The sequence below is a fragment of the Narcine bancroftii genome, chromosome 3 (genome assembly GCF_036971445.1).
Source record: "Narcine bancroftii isolate sNarBan1 chromosome 3, sNarBan1.hap1, whole genome shotgun sequence".
NCBI lineage: Eukaryota > Metazoa > Chordata > Chondrichthyes > Torpediniformes > Narcinidae > Narcine > Narcine bancroftii.
Genome location: NC_091471.1, coordinates 126,909,122 through 126,932,621, shown reverse-complemented (window position 1 = coordinate 126,932,621; position 23,500 = coordinate 126,909,122). Strand labels below are relative to the sequence as shown.

The window sequence follows — 23,500 nt, the reverse complement described above, 5'->3', positions numbered from 1 at the left end:
TCCATCAAAAGTAACAGAGTGTGGGGATGGGGATATGAGCCAGTTTTATTTTGAAGGTCTTTATTTATCTAATCTTATTCAACACCCCGTGCCCCGTTTTGTGTGATTTTGAAACATCGCATTTGGTTGAAGGGAACGCCATTTTAAAATAATTCTGAACTACGGCAGGTGTCCAGACTCAACGATCCCGGATAAAAGGTGAGCACCTGTATTCCATCTGAGCACTATCCAACCATACAGCAGTTTCTGTTAAACCTCTCCCAAGTCCCTCTGTCCCTTTGTCGCCTATCCTCCAGCTTCCCACCCCTTTCCTTCCCATTTAGAGCTACCCATCCCCATATAGCATTTCAGCTTTTTCCTCTTCTACCCTCCCATGTATATTCTCTTACACGTCAGTCTGTACTCTCCCTCCACCTTGCCCCTTCCTTCTGTCCTCTCCCCACCTTTTTATTCAGACGCCTGGCTGCTTTTTGCTCATACCTCAGGCCCAAAATGTTTAATCTTTGCTTCCTATAGCTGCAGCTCGACCTGCTAAGTTTCTCCAGCACATATGCATTTTAAGGTTCAGAAAATCATGTTGATACTGTGAGACAATATTATAATTTTCAGAATGCTCTGTAATTACTTCCTTAATAATAAATTCCATAATTGCTTCAAGTGTTCCAAAGCTTTGACCAAATACCCATTTTAATTAGAGACATTTACCAACAAAACTTACCTTGATTAATATTATTGGTAATAGTTCAACAAGTAATTGAATCCAGTTTTATACAGCAAATTTCTTATCCACTTTACTGTGATAGAATACAGTATGTTTCACCATATTCAAAGTTCTGAATACCGAAAAGATCCAAAAACCTAACTTTTTGCAGTGCGGACATGACATCACAGGTTGGAAAAAAAAATTCTCACCCAACTTGCCCATGTGGGCTTCTGACATTCTGTGGGCGCCATTTTGATAACAACAGTATTGTACGAATATAGCATTATTTTGTAAGCAGAAATCAGGATATTTTTTGGTATGTATTAAACATTACTTCATGCTTGAAAAGCCTGCCATTTATTTTTGTTGTTTAACCGCTGATACAAGATTCGGCTGATGCTACTGAGCTGCCTAAAGCCATCGTTCCGATAACTGAAAAAAAAAACACTAACCGAAAAACGTCCAGTCTCAAGTATTTCAGATACGGGGCAACACATTCAATTACATTATTTTTAAGCAATCAATACAAATCCAAAGTATGGATGCTTACCACAAGTCAGAAGTTCTTTCTTAACACTCATCACAAGCTGCCTTTGTAGAGACCTTGGATAGGCACATTTAGTTTCTCTGACTGTTACATTTTTAGTTTTTATCCATTGTATCATCCAAAGCAAGTTGCAATCGCACATTAGATAATCTGTCTGAAATTCTCTGCCAATTATAAAATTAAATGCATTGGTTTCTAATATATCTTATTTTACAAATACAAAATGTCATAAGATAATTATTATATATGATGTTGCTGTTAAACACCGGATTTCATGACTTGTTCATGACAATAAATCCTGATTCTGAATTTCCCCTACAATTATGATTTTTTTTTAAAAATATCAATGTTAACAATAAATACAAACACTCTGCATTTGTTTGATTCATTGATCCACAGTTCAGCTAAAGTTTAAAGAATTTTAACGGGCATTTCTAGACAAAACAATAAGATTGAGTCAGGAGAGGACTGGAAGGCACGTCTGATCCTTACGCCATCTTGCCACGCCCCAGTTCAGCTAAAGTTAATTCAAGACATATCAAATTACCTTGTAGTATAATCTAAAAGATTATTCATTTTTGTAATTTGAAATAATGGACTTAATTTTAAGAATGATACAATGGCACTAAAATTACATTGTTTCACATCTAGTAATTGAAAAATATTCAAGTCATTGGCATGAAAATTGTGACAAGAACTTCAAGAAATCTAATATTTGTATTGTCTTTTGTACTTCTAGTTAACAAAGCCATGGTATTTAGTCTTGCTTTATAAGTACCTTTTGTCACTTTATATACATGAATAATTTGATAGTAAATCAATATTTTTTCCTACTGATGAAATAAATGATCAATTGCAGATATTTTGTATAATGGATAATGCCATGAACAGATGATTGACATGTAGGTCTCTTTCTATTAACGTGCTTTAGCCCACACGTCAAACTCAGGCCCACGGGCCAAATTTGGCCCGTGATATAATTATATTTGGCCCGCAAGATCATATCAAATATGTATTAGAGCTGGCCCGCTGGCCGCCGTGCCAGTATAGCGCATGCACAGCTAATACTACAAATCCCAGAATGCTTTGCAAATGCGTTGGCGCCGGCCCGTCAGCCCGCTAATCGCCCCCACCTCTTTGCTTTCATTAGCATCTGCGACCTGTCGCCCAACTCACATGTAATAAACCCCTTACGAAAAATGGCCAAACAAAAGACAGAAAACAGGACCTTTCAAGACAGGTGGGAGGCAAACTCTGACCCCAGAGTTTGATGAACTTGCATCTAAGAAGAGATGCCAAGTATCTGGTTTAGACTCAGGTGCATCAGAGTGTAGCAAGCTAAGCTTGGATTAATATTTTCTTTGTTTAACTTTGGACTGTTCAGAGTTGAAAGATTGGATTTTCATTGAAGCAAGTTGTTATTTTTTTGACTTGTTGGCTTGTGAAAAAAAATATATTTAAAAGGAGCTTAAAGGCTATAGAGAAATATTATTTATTGAATATTTTATTTCTCATTTGTTAATACTTCTTCTGGAAAGAGTTTAATCAAAACTATTATTAAACATTTATTTTAATAAGAAAAAGTTTAACATTACATATGTTGAAAGAAGAGAAAACATGCAGATGTTGAAAATTTTCAATAAATATTTAGTTTGGCCCACGACTTAGTCCAAGTTTTTAATTTTGGCCCTCCGTGAATATGAGTTTGACACCCCTGCTTTAGCCACTTTGAATGGGAAGATACTGAACAGAATCCGGATGCTTTCTTAATTAGCAAGTGCACTTTATATAACCAGGTGGTTGATTGATTGGATGGATGAACTGAAGCAGAGGAATAACTTGTCTGCCTTATGAAACATAATTACTAATGTGGCACAGAGTTCAAGGACGAAAAAAGCCTCAAGAAACTCAGACCAGCACCAAACGAAGCAGGTTTTTTTTTTAAATTTGAAAACAATTCAATGTTCTATTGAACAACACTCACATTGATCACATCCTCAAATAAATGTTGAACAATTACACTTTCAGAAATTCCTCCTGAAATTACTCTTAAAAGTACATTTGAAATGGAGGGCTCAATGGAACATTGAGAAATTATTACAAAGCAAAAAATACATTTGCTTTCATGGTGATTTTTACTAGTAATTTGTGGTGGAAGCAGTGCTGTGTTTTCATACCCTTTAATATAATCTTTTGCAATTATATTATTTTTGCCTAAAAACAGACAATATTAGAGGGAAAATAAAATACTCTAAAAAGTTTCTCTGTGCTCTACTATCAGATATAATCTTTGATGTGTGTCATAAGGGGATAGATTTCTCCCAATCTCCCACTGTCATTAAGATAGAATCCTTGAGCAACTACATCAAACTATTTGCATCTTTTTGCTCAGGAAATCTTAGCATGAGCGTTATGTTAATTAATTAGAAGAGCACCTAAGAAATGTTAGTTTAGTTTGGCCACTCTTTACTATAAAGATATAAAGATAGTGTTTCCAAAAGCATTTAAACTATTTATTTTCTGCCTATTATGTGAAGCAAAAGAAAATCTGCTGGAGAAACTCAGTGGGTTAAGCAGTTTAGGTGAGAGAAAAATGATTAGTGTTTCAGGCTGAAGGCTTTCATCATCGATGAAGGGTTCTGGTCAGAAATGTTAGCCATTCTTTTGCTCCCAACTGTTACAGCTTGACCACTGAGTTCATCGAGCAGATTGTGTTTTCTTTCCGATTTTAACATCCAGTCTCCTGTGCGATCTGAGAAGAAAATGGCCGAATTCTTTACCTTTGTATAATGTTCAAAGTTACTAATTAATCAATTTCGTTTATGATTGGATATTGGATTTAACTCTATTACTCTTATCATAGTACAAAACAAGGGTCAACAATCAATTATTTTGGAGAGAAACATTTATAATTAATTAAAGTTGATAGCATGTATTTCTTGTTACTGAAAAACTTATTTTATTTATAAAATAAAAATGAACATTGACAACTTTGTGTAAAACAGATAAAAAATAGTCAGTGGCCGACTTACACATATTTCAGTAACTGCAGGTTCTTAAATATTCCTTCTGACAGTGTAGAAAATAGGTTTCCTGAAATGTTTCTGAAAAAGTTAAAATAACTGTGACTCAAATTTCATATTGTTATTTTTAGATTTTTAAATGACATAAAATTGAGAGGATAGTCAACCAATTCAAAGGATACAATTATAAACTTGAATAATATTTGTCGAATAGGAAAACTCATTTCAACATCACTAGGTCACTAGTTGCATTAACTTTCCTATGAATAATGAGACAGCCACATATTAGTTGGAAAAACAGAATTTTAGTGGGGAGAAAGAGTGCTGAAGTGACCCAATCTCATTCAAATCACCCTTATTCACCAAAATCTGCACTCTAAAGAGCTTCATTTTAGACATATCGGAAAAGTAACCTAACAAATAGGTTTTTATGAGTGGCACAGTTGCCTGGAAGGACAAAGCTGAGAGCCATCAAAGTAACAGTCACCAAGAAATCCAGGAGACTATCAAAAGAAATGTTTTTACCAGAGACCGCTGAGTATTCAGAATTCAGCAAAACATGGTGAAGATGCATTGAACAGTATTGAGGCAATTTAGTGGAAACAAAACTTTAAGTACTTAATGCAACATGAAAACAAAACCAATTAAAAGAGAACTTTAAACTAAATTACAAATAGTCATTAATTACTTACAATCGGATAAGATTTGACAGGCCTCTGAATATTTCCCCATTTAAACAGCTTATCTTGTTGTTAGATAAATCTCTGCAAGAAGAGTAAAGAATAATTCACCAGGTTATATCAAACAATTTATGCATTTGCAGATATTTTATTCCTTCCTTTAAAAGTATATCAGCAGAAGTCAAACATTATCTTTCTTTCGCTAGATTTTTCTCCCCTGGGCTGCAAGGTCAACTACTCACCAACAACCTCATTATATAGATTTAAAATATGCTAGATCATTGCATCTGGCATCTTCCGGCTGAACTCTCAAGATACAAACACCTCTTGGATAATATGTTGAGGGTGAAGATGACTTGCTTCCTTTCAGTTCTGGGCAGTGTGCTTTCCCTACTCAAAGATAGAGCAGATGAAGAGGGTTAGAAGTTTGTAGAGTTCTCTCAGAGGTTCTAACAATTGTGGACCAGAGATTCTAGTAAGTCAGTGATGATGCTACAATTTTTCAAGGAGCCATTCAAAATTACTTGAACTATTTCTTTGGATAACTTTTGCCACAATGGAGTTTGAAGTGGACCATTTGTTTCACTCATGAAGAGCTCTGCATAAACACAATCCAGTTCCCAGTTTTTTTTTTAAAACTTGGTTCAGTTTTAATCAACCTGAATCTGTATTAACAAGGTGGTGTTGCTGAACAGGAATCACTTTGTTGATCCATTCCAAAGTTATCACACGGACTTACAGTTTTGCCTCCCTGCTTGAAGTATTGGATCTTCTACATTTAAATCAAGTTCCACAATGTTCGATCCTCTTTTCCTATTTAGGAAAACACAAGTTGGACTGGATGTCATGCACACGCTTTAAGATGTTATTGTCTTCCCAGGAGGCAACTAAATATTCTGTTGCAGCGTGCGCGCTACACGAAGTGTGGAGTAAGAACGACACACACACTGTCGAGTCGAGGTCGAAGACTGATTTAATTGCACTGCCACCTGTTTGTATTCGCTTCCTGCCAATGATGAGAGGAGTGATGTCATCGCAGTGCCGACCTCCAACTGGCCGGCGTTCCCGCCGTTGCCTGTTGCTTCCCGCTGTCCACACGGGAAGATAGCCATTGGCCCTCGTGATCGCCACGTTTTCCGGCCATTGATTCAAGGGCCGCTACACTGTGTGTGGAATGAAGAGTAGGACTGCTTCTCCACATCTGGTTTAGTGCCAAAACTATCTCCACTCCTCAAATGCCTACAGTTGGTAGCTCCTAATATTAGGGCTTGGCTGGAGTCCCTGAACCTTCCTTGGGACACAGTACTCCTCAATGGATGCTGCCTGGCCGGTTGAGTTTATATTTTTCTTATTTTTGTTTCTATTTCAGGTCCCACTGGATGCCTGGTGAGTAAGCAGTTCTAAATCAAGACCTCTTCAAATGTGGAGTGGCATGTTATCAGAATGCTCTGCTGGCCAGATGCCCATAGGTTTTCTGTTGTTCAGCTTTCTACGAACAGCAATTCCCCACCAAAGCTACTTCTATTATTTCTGCCTTTGTCAATGAGAAAGGACTCCTGCCGAGAGGAAGAACAAAACACAAACTAGCTGAATTTTCCCGGGCAGTAGGGAACCTACTTGCTGAACCTCTGCTACGTTCTCTTCATCAGAGATGAGGGAAAAGGTTGCGATGAATGTAACTTCCATTAAAAAAATGTAAATAAACGCTTAAAAAATAAATGCTTTCGAGTGAACAAAATTTTAATTTAGCTTGCATTCTTTTTAATCATTCTGAATGCTTCCATATTTCAGAGAACTTGATACAGCTGTACTACTTTGCTCGCATCCAAAGTTTTTTTTAAAATGAGCTTTGTTGTGGATGGACATTGCTTCGAGGAGATTAAAAAACCAGAATGTACAGTACCACAAAGTTAACATGTTGTGATTTGCAAAGGTTTAGTAGAGACTTCTTCCCACATGTCAGCTATCAAAATGGTTAGATTACGACTGGCAGAGTTCGTTTATCATTTTATTTCTACACTTGCATACTCTCATACATGTTACTGGTTATTCATTTAATCTTTTGCTCTTTTTCGGTTAAGTAATTCTTATTGGAAGAGAAACGGTGAAACTTGTATCTCATTCGGTATATTTTTCAAACATTATTCCACAGCAATTTATTTCTGTGCATTCTGCTGCTCCATTGACACCCTTCCGACTCATAATAGCCCTCTCTTACAATTTCACAAAAGGAAACTAGACCACACATAGCTGACAAGACCTAGCACATCTAGGCTCCTATCAGTTCAAACGCCAGCTGTTCAATGCTTCCTAACTACTCTTGGTTTCAGCAAGTTCTCTCTTCCCAATTTCACTAAAGCTAGATGGACATGGGTGGGGAGGAATAGAGAATGTGGGGAGCAACAACAGGCAGTGAACTCACCTGAATTTGGGCAATTATTTTCCTCTCAAAGCTCATCAGCCATTACAAAAATTGAACTTTTGTGGTGGCGCACATCTCTCGTGGCGAACCGGCCCCCATTTGTATCGGGGGCCAGTTGGAGGTATCTCAGTGACTGGCTCGTGTCATAGCGCACGCATGCCTCGGGAAACGTGATGACATCACCGCCAGCGCGGGACGGAGCTCACGCTGCCCTTAAAGGGCGCACGCGAAGTTCAAATAAATCAGTTCAACTGAAACCCCTCAGCATCCTGTGGTGTGTTTCAGAGTGGGTAGCTACCGCTACACATTTTTCTTCAAAAAATGTACAGGTACTAGGGAGTTCCAATCAGCTTTTTAAATTTATTTTTCCAAACAATAAAGGGAGAATGGCTTTGAAATCTTAATGTGGAACTTGGCTCAGAAATCCCTTTGCTAATCCAGGCCAGAAAGTTGACAATGACATAAATGTTTAAAACTAAGCAGTACACCGTATCTTGTACATCTAATTGTATCAATAAATGTACAAAAAAAAGGAAACAGAAAGTGGGGCTGGAGGCTCGGAATAAACAGGGTGGCAAAATGATCCTTGTGAATGGGAGCCAGAGTAGAAAAAAATTCTTTTGGCCTGTGCCACCAGTTTAAAAAAAATGAAATAAGGGATTAATGGATTTGTGATAAATAAGAACTGTTGTTTTAAAAGTCTATATAGCAACGCATTCTTACATCTTAACTGAATAAATCTGTGCCACAAATTTCAGTCATAATTAACTTGAATCTCTAAGTCACTTCTCCTTTAGGTCAATACTGACAAGTATTTAGTAAATCAATGGATGAGCAGAAACAAATGAACTCCTGGGGTTTTCAGCTCTTTTCATTCGCACATTTGGAGGCGCAGAGTTGGAAATGCACCAGTTACAAGGATCACAATTTGAGAAATCCATATTTCTGATTTAAAGCTATAATATTTTAATAACAGTATAAAAGAATGATGCATCAAACAATAGATAATTATTACAAGAGAACTGTTGTGAGTGAGGAAACAGGTTTGGTAGGTCAGAAACGCAAGGACTCTGAACACAGTTTTGATGGGGAAGTATTTTATTTACAGAAGGCAAGTGTGGGAAATGGTAACTGATGGAGCACCCACACACACACAAAGTTCACAACAGCTGTGGGAAAGAAATAGCGGACAATTAATAATGAATGTGGGGAAAATAGCATGGGAACAAAATACACACACACACAAATACAAAATGAACTGGTACATGCAATGATCAAGGAAAAATCACTATGATGTCCCACCACCCCTTGACTCAGTGCAGGCACAGCTCTGTGCTCCAAGGGACACTAATTAAACACTCCCAACCCTTTTAACAGTGCACATCTTACCAACAGTTTCTCCAGCACCCTTCTAGGCCTGGAGTGAAGCAGGGTGGTCCTAAGCTTGCAAAGAGAGAGAACAAAGAGCACCTGACACCTGGAGGGACAAGCCCACATCATTTACTGGGAGTCAATGGCTTGGGGCCAAGAGGGTTACTCTAATTTCAACAGCAATGGCCCAAGGCCAAGTACAGGCAGGCTGGAGAGTGCATTCCAGATAATTTACATGAGTCAACAGCAAGATATACATTAATGGGTGAGGCAGAACCAAACCTTGATTGGCAGTTGGTGTGTCCTGTCTAGGTACGAGGGCAGTGCTGTCACATGACAGCCGCAACCCTTCCCAATACACGAGTGAAATTTCCATCTTTCATTTCCAGAGGAGGGATGGGATGAATGCTAAACTGAGATCAGCTACCAATCATTAACTCCTCCAATTTTACAATTCATTAAAGTTATGAAATTGTACGGCACAGATTTTTACATATACAAAGATTTTGCTGCTGTATTGACTTTAACAAAATGTTTCTCATTTATCACAAATCCATGAAACTTGGGTTGGTTCTTAAATGAACTATTTTTTTCTTATTTGCCTACTTTAACCTACCACTGCCAATGAGATTTCCAGCACTGGAAACTTGCTGCAAAATATTTTTTTCTATTCCTAATTCAATATAGAAATTGCAACAGTATTTCTAACGAGCTCATAAGTTTTGCTAATTTTTGGCAATGCTGAAATTTCCTGGTTACCACTGAACTGAGGAGTCAGTTCAGAAAAAAGAACAACATTGACGGATCTGGAGTTTTAAAGACAAACCACTTGGTGAAGATAGATTTTCTTTCCATGGCCAGATAGATTACTATGACAATCCAGTTACTACAATTGTTGCAACTAGTTTTAATTTTACTTCCAAATTATTTACAAAGAAATTCCCTGGCTGTCACACCAGGATTTAAATTTGTATCACTGGATCTTTTGTGGAAATATCCTAGTTATGGTGCATGTGTGGATGCTTTTCAATACTCACAGTTTTTTCAGTGATGTGAGTCCCCAGAAAGCACCCAACTCTACATTCCTGATAAGGTTGTTCCTCATATCACTGCAAGAAAGAATAAAAACATTATTTGAAATAGTTTATTTGTCCAAATGCAAAGTTTTCACTTTTCCTATGCAGTAAAGAAGTACTCGAGATGGCAGACGTCGACAGCATCGAGTCCACGCTGCTGAAGATCCAGCTGCGCTGGGTGGGTCACGTCTCCAGAATGGAGGACCATCGCCTTCCCAAGATCGTGTTATATGGCGAGCTCTCCACTGGCCACCGTGACAGAGGTGCACCAAAGAAAAGGTACAAGGACTGCCTAAAGAAATCTCTTGGTGCCTGCCCCATTGACCACCGCCAGTGGGCTGATATCGCCTCAAACCGTGCATCTTGGCGCCTCACAGTTCGGCGGGCAGCAACCTCCTTTGAAGAAGACCGCAGAGCCCACCTCACTGACAAAAGGCAAAGGAGGAAAAACCCAACACCCAACCCCAACCAACCATTTTTCCCCTGCAGCCGCTGCAACCGTGTCTGCCTGTCCCGCATCGGACTTGTCAGCCACAAACGAGCCTGCAGCTGACGTGGACTTTTACCCCCTCCATAAATCTTCGTCCGCGAAGCCAAGCCAAAGAAGAAGAAGAAAGAAATTTAAGTCATCAACTAGCAGATTGGATCAATTTCTAACAGTGCACAGATAACTCAAATTTAACAACTGGTAATATTTTGTTGGTCTTCACTTAAAGGTTTGGATGTGAAACTAAATTATAATGACTATTGGCAAATGTTTGATGTAACAATAAAGTAAATTAACTTTTTTTGTCCATTTCTTAAAGATACGAGTACAATTAGTAAGGCTTGAGTACAACTTCAAAAATCAATAAAGCAGAAGGTATACAGGAAAAGTACACATCTTTTTTTTGAAATTGCAAAATATAGATAATGATCTTGTTATGACTTCAGAATTGGAAAACGGAAAGAGTGATTGCAAAATATGTAAACATTTTTACAATTTAAACTGATCATCTCTACTACCAAAATGAATTTGCTGAGAGTGAAACACAAACCTTCATCTTGTACATATTTAGCATTAAAAACTGAACTCAACACCTATCTGAGGCTGTCACAAAAATAATCTGCTACCTCTCTCCCACTCCTGACAGTTACTTTGCCAATAATACATTTTTCAAAGAATCAATATGTCAAGGGACCACGATGCAAGCATAAACATACCAGTGAAAAACAATCTTTGATCGCCTGTGCCTTACGTTGCAGTGCGTTCCCAAAATGACAAACTTCACCGTGAAAGAATTAAGTGCTGCATTTTGGCTTGTTGAGACATGCCAAATCATATACACTTTCAAAACATGATAGTGGCCGAAAATACCAGAACCCAGATAAAAGTATTGGAATGTAGAGACAAGATTTGAGACACAACTTGCTGCTTCTTTCTGCTCAAAGCTTTGACTAACATATATAGAACACCAGTCAAATTATGGGTAATGTATTTACCAGTTCACAATTGAGGAAAAAATTGAGACAAAATATTGTTATCAAAGAGTTTCATTTGGAAAATATTTTGAACTTTTTCATGTGCAAGCAGTGCAAAAGAAATAAAGTGTCCACTTTATTTTTTCACTCAAATTTCAGATTTATTGCCAGATTACATACAAGACATCACGTACAACCCTGAGATTCTTTTTTCCTGTCAGCGAGGCAGGATTATCACTTATTAGTAGTGCAAAAACTGCAGAGCACAGACATGTAAACAAATAAAAAACTGTAAACAGGTAACAAATGTAATCAAACTGCACAATACAGAGAATTTTAAAAAAATAAAGTGTACAAGAGCCCTTAAATGAGGCCCTGATTGAGTTTGTTTTGAAGTGTCGGATGGTGGAGGGGTAGCAGTCGTTCCTGAACCTGGTGGTGGGAGTCTCATGACACCTATACCTCTTTCATGATGGCAGCAACAAGAACAGAGCATTTGCTGGGTGGTGTGGATCCTTGATGATTGGTGCTGCTCTCTGATGGCAGCATTCCCTGTAGATGCTCTAAAAAGTGGTGAGGGTTTAGCCTGTGATGTCCTAGGCAGTGACCACTATCTTTTGGAGGGCTTTATTCTCAGAAGTATTGATGTCCCTATACCAGACAGTGATGTCGCTGGTCAGCATACTTTCCACCATACCTCTGTAGAAATTTGCAAGTATTTCTGGAGTCATACCAAAACTCCGCAAATTCCTGAGGAAGCCACTGACATGCTTTCTTCACGATGCCATTGATGTGTTAGGTCGAGGAAAGATCCTCCAAGAGTGACCCCCAAGAACCATAGAACATTACTGCAGAGAAACAGGGCCCTTTGGCTTTTCTAGTCCAAGCCAAACCATTTTTGTTTTTTGCCTAGTCTCACTGACTTGCATCCAGTCCATAGCTCTCAATATCCCTCCCATCCATGTACCTGTCTAAATTATTCTTTAATGTTAAAATTGAGTCTGTATTCACCATTTCAGTTGCCAGCTCATTCCACACTGTCACCACTGTGTGTGAAGAAGTTCCCCTTCATGTGCCTCCAAAACGTTTCCCTTTTCACCTTTAACCCATGTCCTCCAGTTTGTATCTCACCAACCCTCAGTGGAAAAAGCACATCCATATTTATTCTGTCTATATCCCTCATAATTTTAAATGCCTCCATCAAATCTTCCCTCATTCTTTGACACTCCAGGGAATGAAGTCCTAACCTGTTAATTTTCACCTGTAACTCAACTCCTGAAGTCCAGGCAACATCCAAGTAAATTATCCCTTCTCTGCAGTCTTTCTATCTTATCGATATCTTTCCTGTAGTTGGATGACCAAAATGGTCACAATACTCCAAATTTGGCCTCACCAATCCTATACAACTTTAACATAACATCCCAACTCCTGTACTCAATATTTTGATTTATAAAGTTTGCCCTTTCCCAGGGAGGGAAGGGGGAGATCCATCTTAATCAGGTTGAGAATTGAAAATTTAAATACCTGGGGGCAGGTGGTAAGGTCCCAATGATTCCTATCATTACTGTTTTTTCCTTTGGGTTTGTTTGTATTTCTTTGTAATAATTATTTAAGTGAAATTGTTTTGTTTTATGTTCTGTCCTTACGTCCCTAACTTGACTGGAAGATAAAGGGACACTGATAAATGTTATAGAAATAAGGGACGAGGGCTAATTTATTGCTGCTTTTTCTTTCTCTGAGGTGATTGTCTATTTAATTTTGTCTTCATATGTAGTTTTTGTGAAAGGGGGGGAGAAAAAATTAGCCTCAACGGTGAAGCTTGCATATTGGGGAATGTAGTTGTTTTTTTTTTATTATGTATTGTTGACACCGAGTTTGAAAAATTATAAATATTAAAAAAAAAGGATATCTGTGATCCAATTACACAGTGGGGTGTTGAGTCCCAGGTCTTGGAGTTTGCAGATCAGTTTTGAAAGGATGGGACGTTAAATGCTGAACTCCATTAACTATAAGCAATGCAGATATGCTTGGAACATGGTAACATTTCCCAGCTGGTAAAAAAAATTCCCTGCTGGTAAAAATTAAGGGTAAATTAGATTGCTTAAATTCAGGGACAGATAAAAGAGAGTTGCTGCCATCAGATCTAAAATTCATCAGTAATTTTTCACTAGATCAGTGTGTTATCACTGGAAGCTAGCTCTCTTGGAACAAAATATTACTTCTGATATCTAAATGTTACTTTTAATAGTGGTTACATTTTAATCCAAATAGAAGTGAACCAGCAGCTAATCACAATTCCGTGTAAATACCTCACCACCATCAGTTCACGTTAATTTGGATCCATTATTAAATCAGCAGGTTAGTAGCAATATTCACACATTTTTGGAGATACTAATAATTTCATTTTACAGAAAAAAATAGCACTCACTCACTGTACGTCATTTTCCGACTAATATTTTAGTCCAACACCTTTACAACTCACTGCATTTACAACACCTTTGTTGGTAAGGGAATATGTCCAATGGTGTCTATTTTTGTTTCAGGTCAATCATTTAATTCTTCTGCTTTTCATTATCTAGCCACAGTGTTCGAATGGTCTTTTAGATTCTGAATTTCCTCTATAATAATATTGTCATCATCTTGTGTTTTAAATTCATTTAAATATGTCAATATAATGATGATAAATTAGTAAAATAATGACATAACAAAGCCAGAGACCAGCTGGTTTTAGTAGGATAGCCTTTTCTTTTTCAATCTTTTCATTAAAGTTCCAGATAAATAAACATAAGAATGATACAAAGAGATTTGGATTTCATTAACAAGTTAGCATATATAAACACAGACATCGAGCAACATATGTAAACGGAACCTCCCAATCTCTTAAAAGTCCAAACATGAAAAGGAATCAAATTTTATTACAAAAACATCCCCCTAAGAAACAAAAAAAAACAGTAGCTGCGGACTACCCTGTTTCAGCAATTAAACAATTATTTTGTAGTTAATTCTGCTCCTCCACATTCACACAAAAAATCTTGAAAAGGATTCAGAAAGGATCAACTGACATCAAATGAAAATGTTAAATGAATGGCTCCATGTTTCTTCACATTTAACCAAAGGGTCAAATGCACCACTTTTATTTATTTTCTAATTGCGAAAACCATTGAAACGTAGTAGGTTGTTTAGGTTCTTTCCATTTGAGTAGAATGGATCTCCTGGCTATACAAGTAACAAATGCAATCACATGACAAGCTGAAGCAGAGATCAAAAAGTGCAGTCAGAGAATGAGGTTGTAGGTCAATGAGCAAAACTATTGAAATAATATCAGAAAATATCTTTCCAATTTTTTTTTCAGGTAAGAACATGACCAAAACATGCACGTCAGGGAAGCCACCTCAGAATTACATCTGTCACAGATGGGAGTAAAATTGAGCTAGCTTGTCCTTAGACATATAGGCCCTATGAAACACCTTAAAATGTATCAAAGAGTATCGAGAACACTTTGAAGAAGTGTTAACTAATTTGAGAATTTTCTCCCATGTCGCTATAAGTAAAGGTATCTATAGTTCTCTTTCCCATTCATTCTTAATTTAATCAGAAATCACTGGATGTCTTTTCAGGATCAAATTATAAATTGTTGCTGTTAAACTCTTCTGAAGAGGGTTTAAACATAAAATTTTAATCAGTAATTTCAGTCTGATATGGTATTGGGAAAGTAGGTAAAGTAACATTTTAAAAGTTTCCTAATTTGTTTGGAAAAAGTGATCTAGGCAAATGATATTCATTAGACAACTGATCAAAAGACATGAGACAGTTATCCATAAACAAATCATGAAAATATACTATTTCCTTTGTATTCCATAAAAGAAAAGCTTGATCAAATCTAGATGGTTGGAAGAAAAAATTAGAAAGAATAGGACTTGACAAGATAAATATGTTCAATCCAAAAAATTTACAAAATTGGAACCATGTTCATATTGAATGTTTAATTACAGGATTTGTCATTTGTTTATTCAATTTAATGAGTGAAAAGGGGAATGAAGCCCCTAAAATAGAAGCCAATAAGAACCCCTGCACAAACCCACATTCAGGACTCATCCTTCGTGGATATTGAATTTCATCCAAATCTTGTGTCCAGGAAATTATATATCAAATATTATTTTCCCAATAATAAAATCTAAAATTATGCAATGCCATACTGCCATCCTTTTTTAATTTCTGTAAATTTTTTTTTTTTACTTAACCTAGGGTTCTTATTCTGCCATACATGAAGAAAATCTAGAATCAATATTATCAAAAAAAGACTTAGGGATGAAGGTTGGAACTGTCTGAAATAACAAGTAGTAAAATAATCAATTTAATGGTGCTAATTTGACCAGTCAATGATAAGGAGAGGATTAAATTGCATTAGCATGTACTTGCAGGTAATGATTCCTGTTTTTAGGAGGTTCAGCAAAGAGCTTTGCTTCATTTGTAGAGTTGCATCTCTTGAGGCTAACCACCAAAATGACATTAAAAAATACACATCTTTCATTCAGGGAAAACCAGGTGGTGAAAGCAAAATATCAAGATTAATCTCGATATCAATTGGGCTTTCTTGCATTCCAATGCAAGAGAAAAATCCAATTTTTTCTCAGTGTCACTCAATTCCAGAAGCTGCTTAGTCTTCAGCCAATGGGAAATTGGTGCAAACAGTCAATCCATGAATCAGTCAAGGACCCAGTAATGCACCCTCCATGCCAGAGTAACTGTCCTTGCCCAGTACCCACCTAAGAAGCCATCACTCTGTCCCTAATCGTACCAGCCTTTGCTACCATAGAAATCCTTGCACTAAACACCTTTCTTGCACTTGGCGTGACCATCCATTCATCCTCCGCTGAAGCTAAGACTGCAGTGTGATATTCGAGTTTGAATCCCTTGTCAACAAAGGTATTGTAAATGCTTATTTGGGTGGCACAGTTGGCATAGCGGTTAGTGCAATGCCTTTACAGCACCAGTGATCGGGTCTGGAATTTGAATCTCATGCTGTCTATAAGGAGTCTGTACGTTCTCCCCGAGTCTGCATGGGTTTTCCCTGGGGGCTCCAGTTTCCTCCCACTGTTCAAAACGAAAATTAAGCTACCAGGGGTGTAGCTTAATTGGATGCAAATTGGGTGGCACAGACACATGGGCCAAAATGGCCCATTACCATGCTGTACATCTAAATTTAAATTTATAAGCTGCTTCCAAACTCTGTGACCTAGGCACAACACCCTCAGTTCCAATGGAATCTACAACTTCCTATCCTCAAGTGGCTATCAGTGAGGATAGGTGACAGCACCTTCTCCACAACAGAGGGGCTCTGCAAGGCTGTGTACTCAGTCCTCTTCTATACTCCCTGTGTACACATGGCAGCCTGTCCAAATTACTCCAACTCTATCTATAATTCTATGGATGACACCATGATGTATCAACGACTTCATGAACAGAAATACAGAGGCTTCGCTGCAAGATGCAAGCCACTAGTTAGCTACAGAAAGGATAGCCAGATTGATTCCCCAACAAGTATTTAAAAGAGCCTGCAAAATTCTGCAAAAAGGTCTTGTGGACAGATGAGACCAAGATTAACCTGTATCAGAGTGATGGCAAGAGCAAAGTGTATAGGTGTAAAGGAACTGGCCAAGATCTAAAACATACCACCTTCGCCATGATTTGCATCTTGCAGACAGTAGACATTGACACATCCACACCTGCCTCCTGAAGCGTGTTTCTGATCTGTTGGACAGACATTTGGGAATTTTTCTTCATCATGATGAGAATTCTTCTGTCATCAGCAGTGGAGATCTTCCTTGCCCTTCCAGTCCCTTTGAGGTTACTGAGCTCACCAGTATGCGCTTTCTTCTTAATGAACTTTCAACAGTTGATTTTGGTCATCCTAAGGTTTGGGCAATGACTCTTACTGTTTTATTCTTGTTTTTCAGCCTCATAATGGAATGGTTGACTTTCATTGGCACAGCTCTGGTCCTCGTGTTGAAAAAAGGCAACTACAGACTCCAAAGGTGATCAAAAATGTAGAAGCAACCCTAGCTCTTATACCTGCACCAATAAAGCACTTAAACATACCTGTATACTCACAAACACCTGTGAAGCCAAATGCCCCAAACTTTATAGTGTCCTGAAATGATGGGACAATGTCTAAAAAGTGCTGTAATTTCTACATGGTCAAACCAAAATATATTCAAATAACAATGAATAAAATCGTATGCACTTATTTCTTGTCTATTTTGTGCAATTCTGTATAATGAAGACAAGTTTATTCTCATAAAAAAATAAGTACAATATAACTATGCACTGAAAATCTTACTTGTTGCAGCCAAACAAGTTCTCGTTTAAAAAAATACAACTCCAATAGTAAGCATAAACAAAGTCTCCAATAAATCATCATTTTGAATGAATGGTTTTATATTTTTCCAAAACATGACTATCCCAATAGATCAACATAAACATTATTAGAGCCCAGCGACACTGGGTTTGAATCTTGCACCCTCTGTAAATTTGTATGTTCTCCCTCTGTCTGCATAGATTTCCTCTGGGTGCTCTTACTGCCTCTCACACTTCAAAACGTACAGGGTTGTAGGGTAATTGGGGTTATAGCGACTTCAATCCAATTGTCACTTTAAGGCTAAGTGAGACACTTTAGTTGTGACACATTTTAATTATATCCAAGTCCAAATGTATTTAAATCCTTCATTTTAACACAAGTTTGAAATCATCTTCTTTAACATTGAAATGTCCATAAATAACATATTTATAAACATTTAATAACATCTGTATCGATCTCCATGTAAACATGAATACCAACAATAATTATGAGTGTTTCACTCACCCTTCTCTGTGTTGCCATGTTATAATATATTCTCTAGCTCCCAATTTGGACCCTGCCCCACCGCGCAGCAACAACAGGCACAACACGTGAACGTACCACGCAAGTTCCAGCCGGCACTCTAATACACAAAGACACGACACATGCTCCTGGAATTCACTCATGTGCACAACAAAACTAGCCATGGAAAGACAAACGATTCCTCTGATGCTCGCTGTAACCAAATGGATGCTGACCTAATAAGGTAAGCAAACAAATTACTCATTTTTGGCCCCTACAATACCGGCCTCTAAATATTATAATTTAATGCAATGTCTTAAATAATAATTGCATAATCAATTACAAATAACAATTAAACATATAACATTCAACCAATATATAGATCTTGTTTCTTTATACAGCCAGAGATTACCTTGAAAAGAGTAATTTTACCACCACTCTGGATCAATAAAATCTGTTATCTCCATTGACAGCAATAACAACAAAATACAGTCAGTTTGTACTTATCAAAGTTTCTTTGTCTCCAGAATCTGAGTTAAAACATCGACCGGTAAACCTCAAATCTTCCTCAGACAAAATAGACAACTTTCCACTTAAATTTAACATGAGGTACTTCTTCAGCATGCCCTTTTGGCTTTCTTCAGCATTCTGCTTCTCAAAGGAAGAATTTGAACTCTTAAAACCAAATTTTGAAAATTTATCTGATCCTCTCCATTTTAATAAATGAATCTCTTTAACCTTCCCTGCAACATGTTTTTCTTTCATTCTAGCAGATGGTTTTAAATAAGATTCAAATGACATTATTTCTTCATCTTGTTTGTCACATTGTTGAAATGCAATTACGCTTTCTTTCTGCATTGTTAATAAATGATCCTTCAAATTACATTCTTGTTTGTTTTCTGTAGTCAACTGTTTTGTGTTATTGAGCAATGACTTATTCTCATTCAAAAGATGAATCTCTTCCTCTAGCCTTTTACATCTTAATAATGTTGTATCTCTTTCCTCAATAACTGTATTCATTTCTTCAGCAGTTATTATTTTCTTCCATTTTCTGACCTTGCAAATTTTTTTTTAAATTTTTTATTTTTCACACTATAAACCACATTGATCAAGATACATACATTTTTCTTTTCAAATATATAGTGTCATTTTCTCCCCCCCTTCCCATCCCACCCTCCCTACCTCCCCTCCCATTCATTTATCTCCCATTCATTTATATTACAGAATCTAAAATACATTAAACCCGTCAAACAATGTTGTCACTCAATAAAAATAAACAAGAAATTCCACTGAGTCAATTCTTTTCATTTCCTTCTCCTTCTGTCATTTTAGGTGGTAGATGTCCCCGGTAGGTTTTCTCTATTGTGTTTCATGTATGGCTCCCATATTTGTTCAAATATTGTAATATTATTCTTAAATTATATGTTATTTTTTCTAATGGAATACATTTATTCATTTCTATATACCATTGTTGTATTCTCAAGTTATCTTCTAATTTCCAGGCTGACATAATACATTTTTTTGCTACGGCTAGGGCTATCCTAACAAATCTTTTTTGTGCACCATCCAAATCAAGTCCAAATTCTTTGTTTTTTATGTTACTTAGGAGGAAGATCTCTGGGTTTTTTGGTATATTGCTTTCTGTGATTTTATTTAATATCTGGTTTAGATCTTCCCAAAATTTTTTCACTTTCTCACACTTCAAGATTGCATGAATTGTTGTTCCCATTTCTTTTTTACAACGAAAACATCTGTCAGATACCGTTGAGTCCCATTTATTTAACTTTTGAGGTGTAATGTATAGCCTGTGTATCCAGTTATATTGTATCATACGTAACCTCATGTTTATTGTATTTCTCATAGTTCCAGAGCATAACTTCTCCCATGTTTCCTACTTTAACTTTAAGTTTAAATCTTGTTCCCATTTTTGTTTAGTTTTACCATTTGTTTCCTCATTCTCCTTTTCTTGCAGTTTAATATACATATTTGTTATAAATCTTTTAATTATCATTGTATCTGTAATCACATATTCAAAGTTACTTCCCTCTGGTAACCTCAGACTGCTTCTCAATTTGTCCTTCAAGTAGGATCTCAGTTGGCAGTATGCCAACACTGTATCTTGAGTAATATTATATTTATCCTTCATTTGTTCAAAGGATAGTAATTTATTTCCTGAAAAGCAATTTTCTATTCTTTTGATCCCTTTTTTCTCCCATTCTCTAAAGGAAAGGTTATCTATTGTAAAAGGGATTAGCTGATTTTGCGTCAGTATTAGTTTTGGTAATTGGTAATTTGTTTTATTCCTTTCTACATGAATCTTCTTCCAAATATTGAGCAGATGATGTAATACTGGAGAATTCCTATGTTGTACCAATTTTTCATCCCATTTATATAATATATGTTCAGGTATCTTCTCCCCTATTTTATCTAGTTCTAATCTAGTCCAATCTGGCTTTTCCCTTGTTTGATAAAAATCTGATAGGTATCTTAATTGGGTGGCTCTATAATAATTTTTAAAGTTTGGCAGTTGTAAGCCTCCTTGTTTATACCATTCTGTTAATTTATCTAGTGCTAGCCTCGGTTTCCCCCTTTTCCATAAAAATTTCCTTATTATTTTCTTTAACTCCTTGAAGAATTTCTCCGTCAAGTGTATTGGCAATGCCTGAAATAGGTATTGTATCCTTGGGAAAATGTTCATTTTAATACAGTTTATCCTTCCTATTAGTGTTAGTGGTAAGTCTTTCCAATGCTCTAAGTCGTCCTGTAATTTTTTCATTAGTGGATAATAATTGAGTTTATATAGATGGCCGAGGTTTTTATTTATTTGTATACCTAGGTATCGTATTGCTTGCATTTGCCATCTGAATGGTGATTCTTTCTTAAATTTTGAGAAATCCGCATTATTCATTGGCTTTGCTTCACTTTTATTTGCGTTAATCTTGTATCCCGACACTTCTCCATATTCCTTCAATTTCTTATGTAATTCTTTTATTGATATTTCTGGTTCTGTTAAGTATACTATAACGTTATCTGCAAATAAACTGATTTTATATTCCTTGTCTTTTATTTTTATCCCTTTTATTTTATTTTCTGTTCTTATTAATTCTGCTAGTGGTTCTATAGCTAACGCGAACAATAAGGGTGATAGTGGGCATCCCTGCCTTGTTGATCTGCTTAAGTTAAATTGCTTTGATATATATCCATTTACTGTCACTTTCACCAATGGCCCCTTATATAATGCTTTAATCCAATTAATATACTTCTCTGGTAAACTGAATTTTTGCAATACTTTGAATAAATAATTCCATTCTACTCTGTCAAAGGCCTTCTCTGCGTCTAAAGCAACTGCTACCGTTGGAGCTTTATTCCCTTCTACTGCATGAATTAAGTTAATAAATTTACAAATATTGTCTGTTGTTCGTCTTTTTTTAATAAATCTAGTTTGGTCTAGATTTACTATCATAGTCGCCTAATCTGTTTGCTAATAGTTTAGCTATTATCTTATAATCTGTGTTAAGTAAAGATATTGGTCTATATGACGCTGGTGTGAGTGGATCTTTCCCTGTCTTTGGTATTACTGTAATTATTGCTGTTTTGCATGAATCTGGTAAGCTTTGTGTTTTATCAATCTGGTTGATTACTTTCAGGAGGGGACAAATTAATAAATCTTTAAATGTTTTATAGAATTCTATTGGGAATCCATCCTCTCCTGGTGTTTTATTATTTGGTAGTTTTTTTATTATCTCTTGTATTTCTAGTATTTCAAATGGTTCTGTTAATTTATTTTGTTCCTCTATTTGTAATTTTGGTAGTTCAATTTTAGTTAAAAATTCATCTATTTTGTCTTCTTTCCCTTCGTTTTCAGTTTGGTGTAATTGTTCGTAGAATTCTCTGAAGTTTTCATTAATCTCCGTTGGATTATATGTGATTTGTTTGTCTTTTTTCCTTGATGCCAATACCATTCTCTTAGTTTGTTCTGTCTTAAGCTGCCATGCTAGAATTTTGTGCGCTTTTTCTCCTAGTTCATAATATTTGTTTTATCTTCATTATGTTCTTCTCCACCTTATATGTTTGTAGTGTTTCATATTTTATTTTTTTTATCTGCCAATTCTCTTCTTTTAGTTGTGTCTTCCTTCATTGCCAATTCTTTTTCTATATTTACTATTTCCCTTTCCAACTGCTCTGTTTCCTGATTGTAGTCCTTCTTCATCTTGGTTACACAACTTATTATTTGCCCTCTGATGAAAGCTTTCATTGCGTCCCATAGTATAAACTTATCTTTCACTGATTCCGTATTTATTTCAAAGTACACTTTAATTTGTCTTTCAATTAATTCTCTAAAATCCTGCCTTTTAAGTAGCATGAAATTTAATCTCCATCTATACATTCTTGGAGGGATGTCCTCTAACTCTATTGTCAATATCAGGGGTGAGTGATCCGATAATATTCTAGCTTTATATTCTCTTTTTCTTACTCTGTCTTGCATACGAGCTGATAACAGGAATAGGTCTATTCTTGAGTATGTTTTATGTCTACCCGAATAATATGAATATTCCTTTTCCTTTGGGTGTTGTTTGCTCCATATATCCAAAAGTTGCATTTCTTCCATCGATTTAATTATAAATTTGGTTACTTTGTTCTTTCTGTTAATTTTTTTCCCAGTTTTATCTATGTTTGAATCCAAATTAAGGTTGAAATCCCCTTGTGTGTCTGCTATCTTCAAAAAAATATCTTGCATAAATTTTTGATCTTCTTCATTAGGTGAATATACATTGAGTAAATTCCAAAACTCCGAGTATATCTGACATTTTATCATTACATATCTCCCTGCTGGATCTATTATTTCCTCTTCTATTTTAATTGGTACATTTTTACTGATTAATATAGCTACTCCTCTAGCTTTTGAATTATATGACGCTGCTGTTACATGTCCTATCCAATCTCTCTTTAATTTCTTGTGCTCCATTTCATTTAAGTGTGTTTCTTGCATGAATGCTATATCAATTTTTTCTTTTTTCAGTAAATTTAGCAGTTTCTTCCTTTTGATTTGGTTATGTATTCCGTTAATACTTAAAGTCATATAGTTCAACGTAGCCATTTCATACTTTGTTTATCTTTCCTTTCCGTTTCCTCATCATCACCTTTCCTTCTTATCCATTTCTGCTTTCTTGTTTTGAACACTTTATAAGACAACATTTCTAAAACATTTCCCTTATTCTCCTATCTAAAATTTCTTTAACCCCACTATCCCCTCCCCTTCCTGAGTTGCCCTTTATCCTTTGTTGGGCAACCACATCTCCCTTCTCCATTTGGATTTGTGAATTCACTCGCAAGCGTCAACTGATTTCGCAGTGACCG

At 36.3% G+C, this 23,500-nt stretch overlaps 1 protein-coding gene across 4 annotated transcripts in view; it reads right to left on the bottom strand.

The window, feature by feature from the left end:
* The window catches only part of adgra3 (adhesion G protein-coupled receptor A3), a 164,497-nt gene that overhangs the window by 42,019 nt on the left and 98,978 nt on the right, over positions 1-23,500 (bottom strand). For 3 of the 4 annotated variants that reach the window (XM_069925069.1, XM_069925068.1, XM_069925070.1), the window contains 4 exons: positions 9,784-9,855; positions 4,966-5,037; positions 4,283-4,354; positions 1,254-1,414 (listed from right to left, as the gene is read on the bottom strand). In XM_069925069.1, the coding sequence (XP_069781170.1) occupies positions 1,254-1,414; positions 4,283-4,354; positions 4,966-5,037; positions 9,784-9,855 (377 nt within the window). Of the gene's footprint in view, positions 1-1,253; positions 1,415-4,282; positions 4,355-4,965; positions 5,038-9,783; positions 9,856-11,025; positions 11,141-23,500 lie in introns of those variants that run through there. The other variant, XM_069925071.1, reaches the window with a different exon arrangement.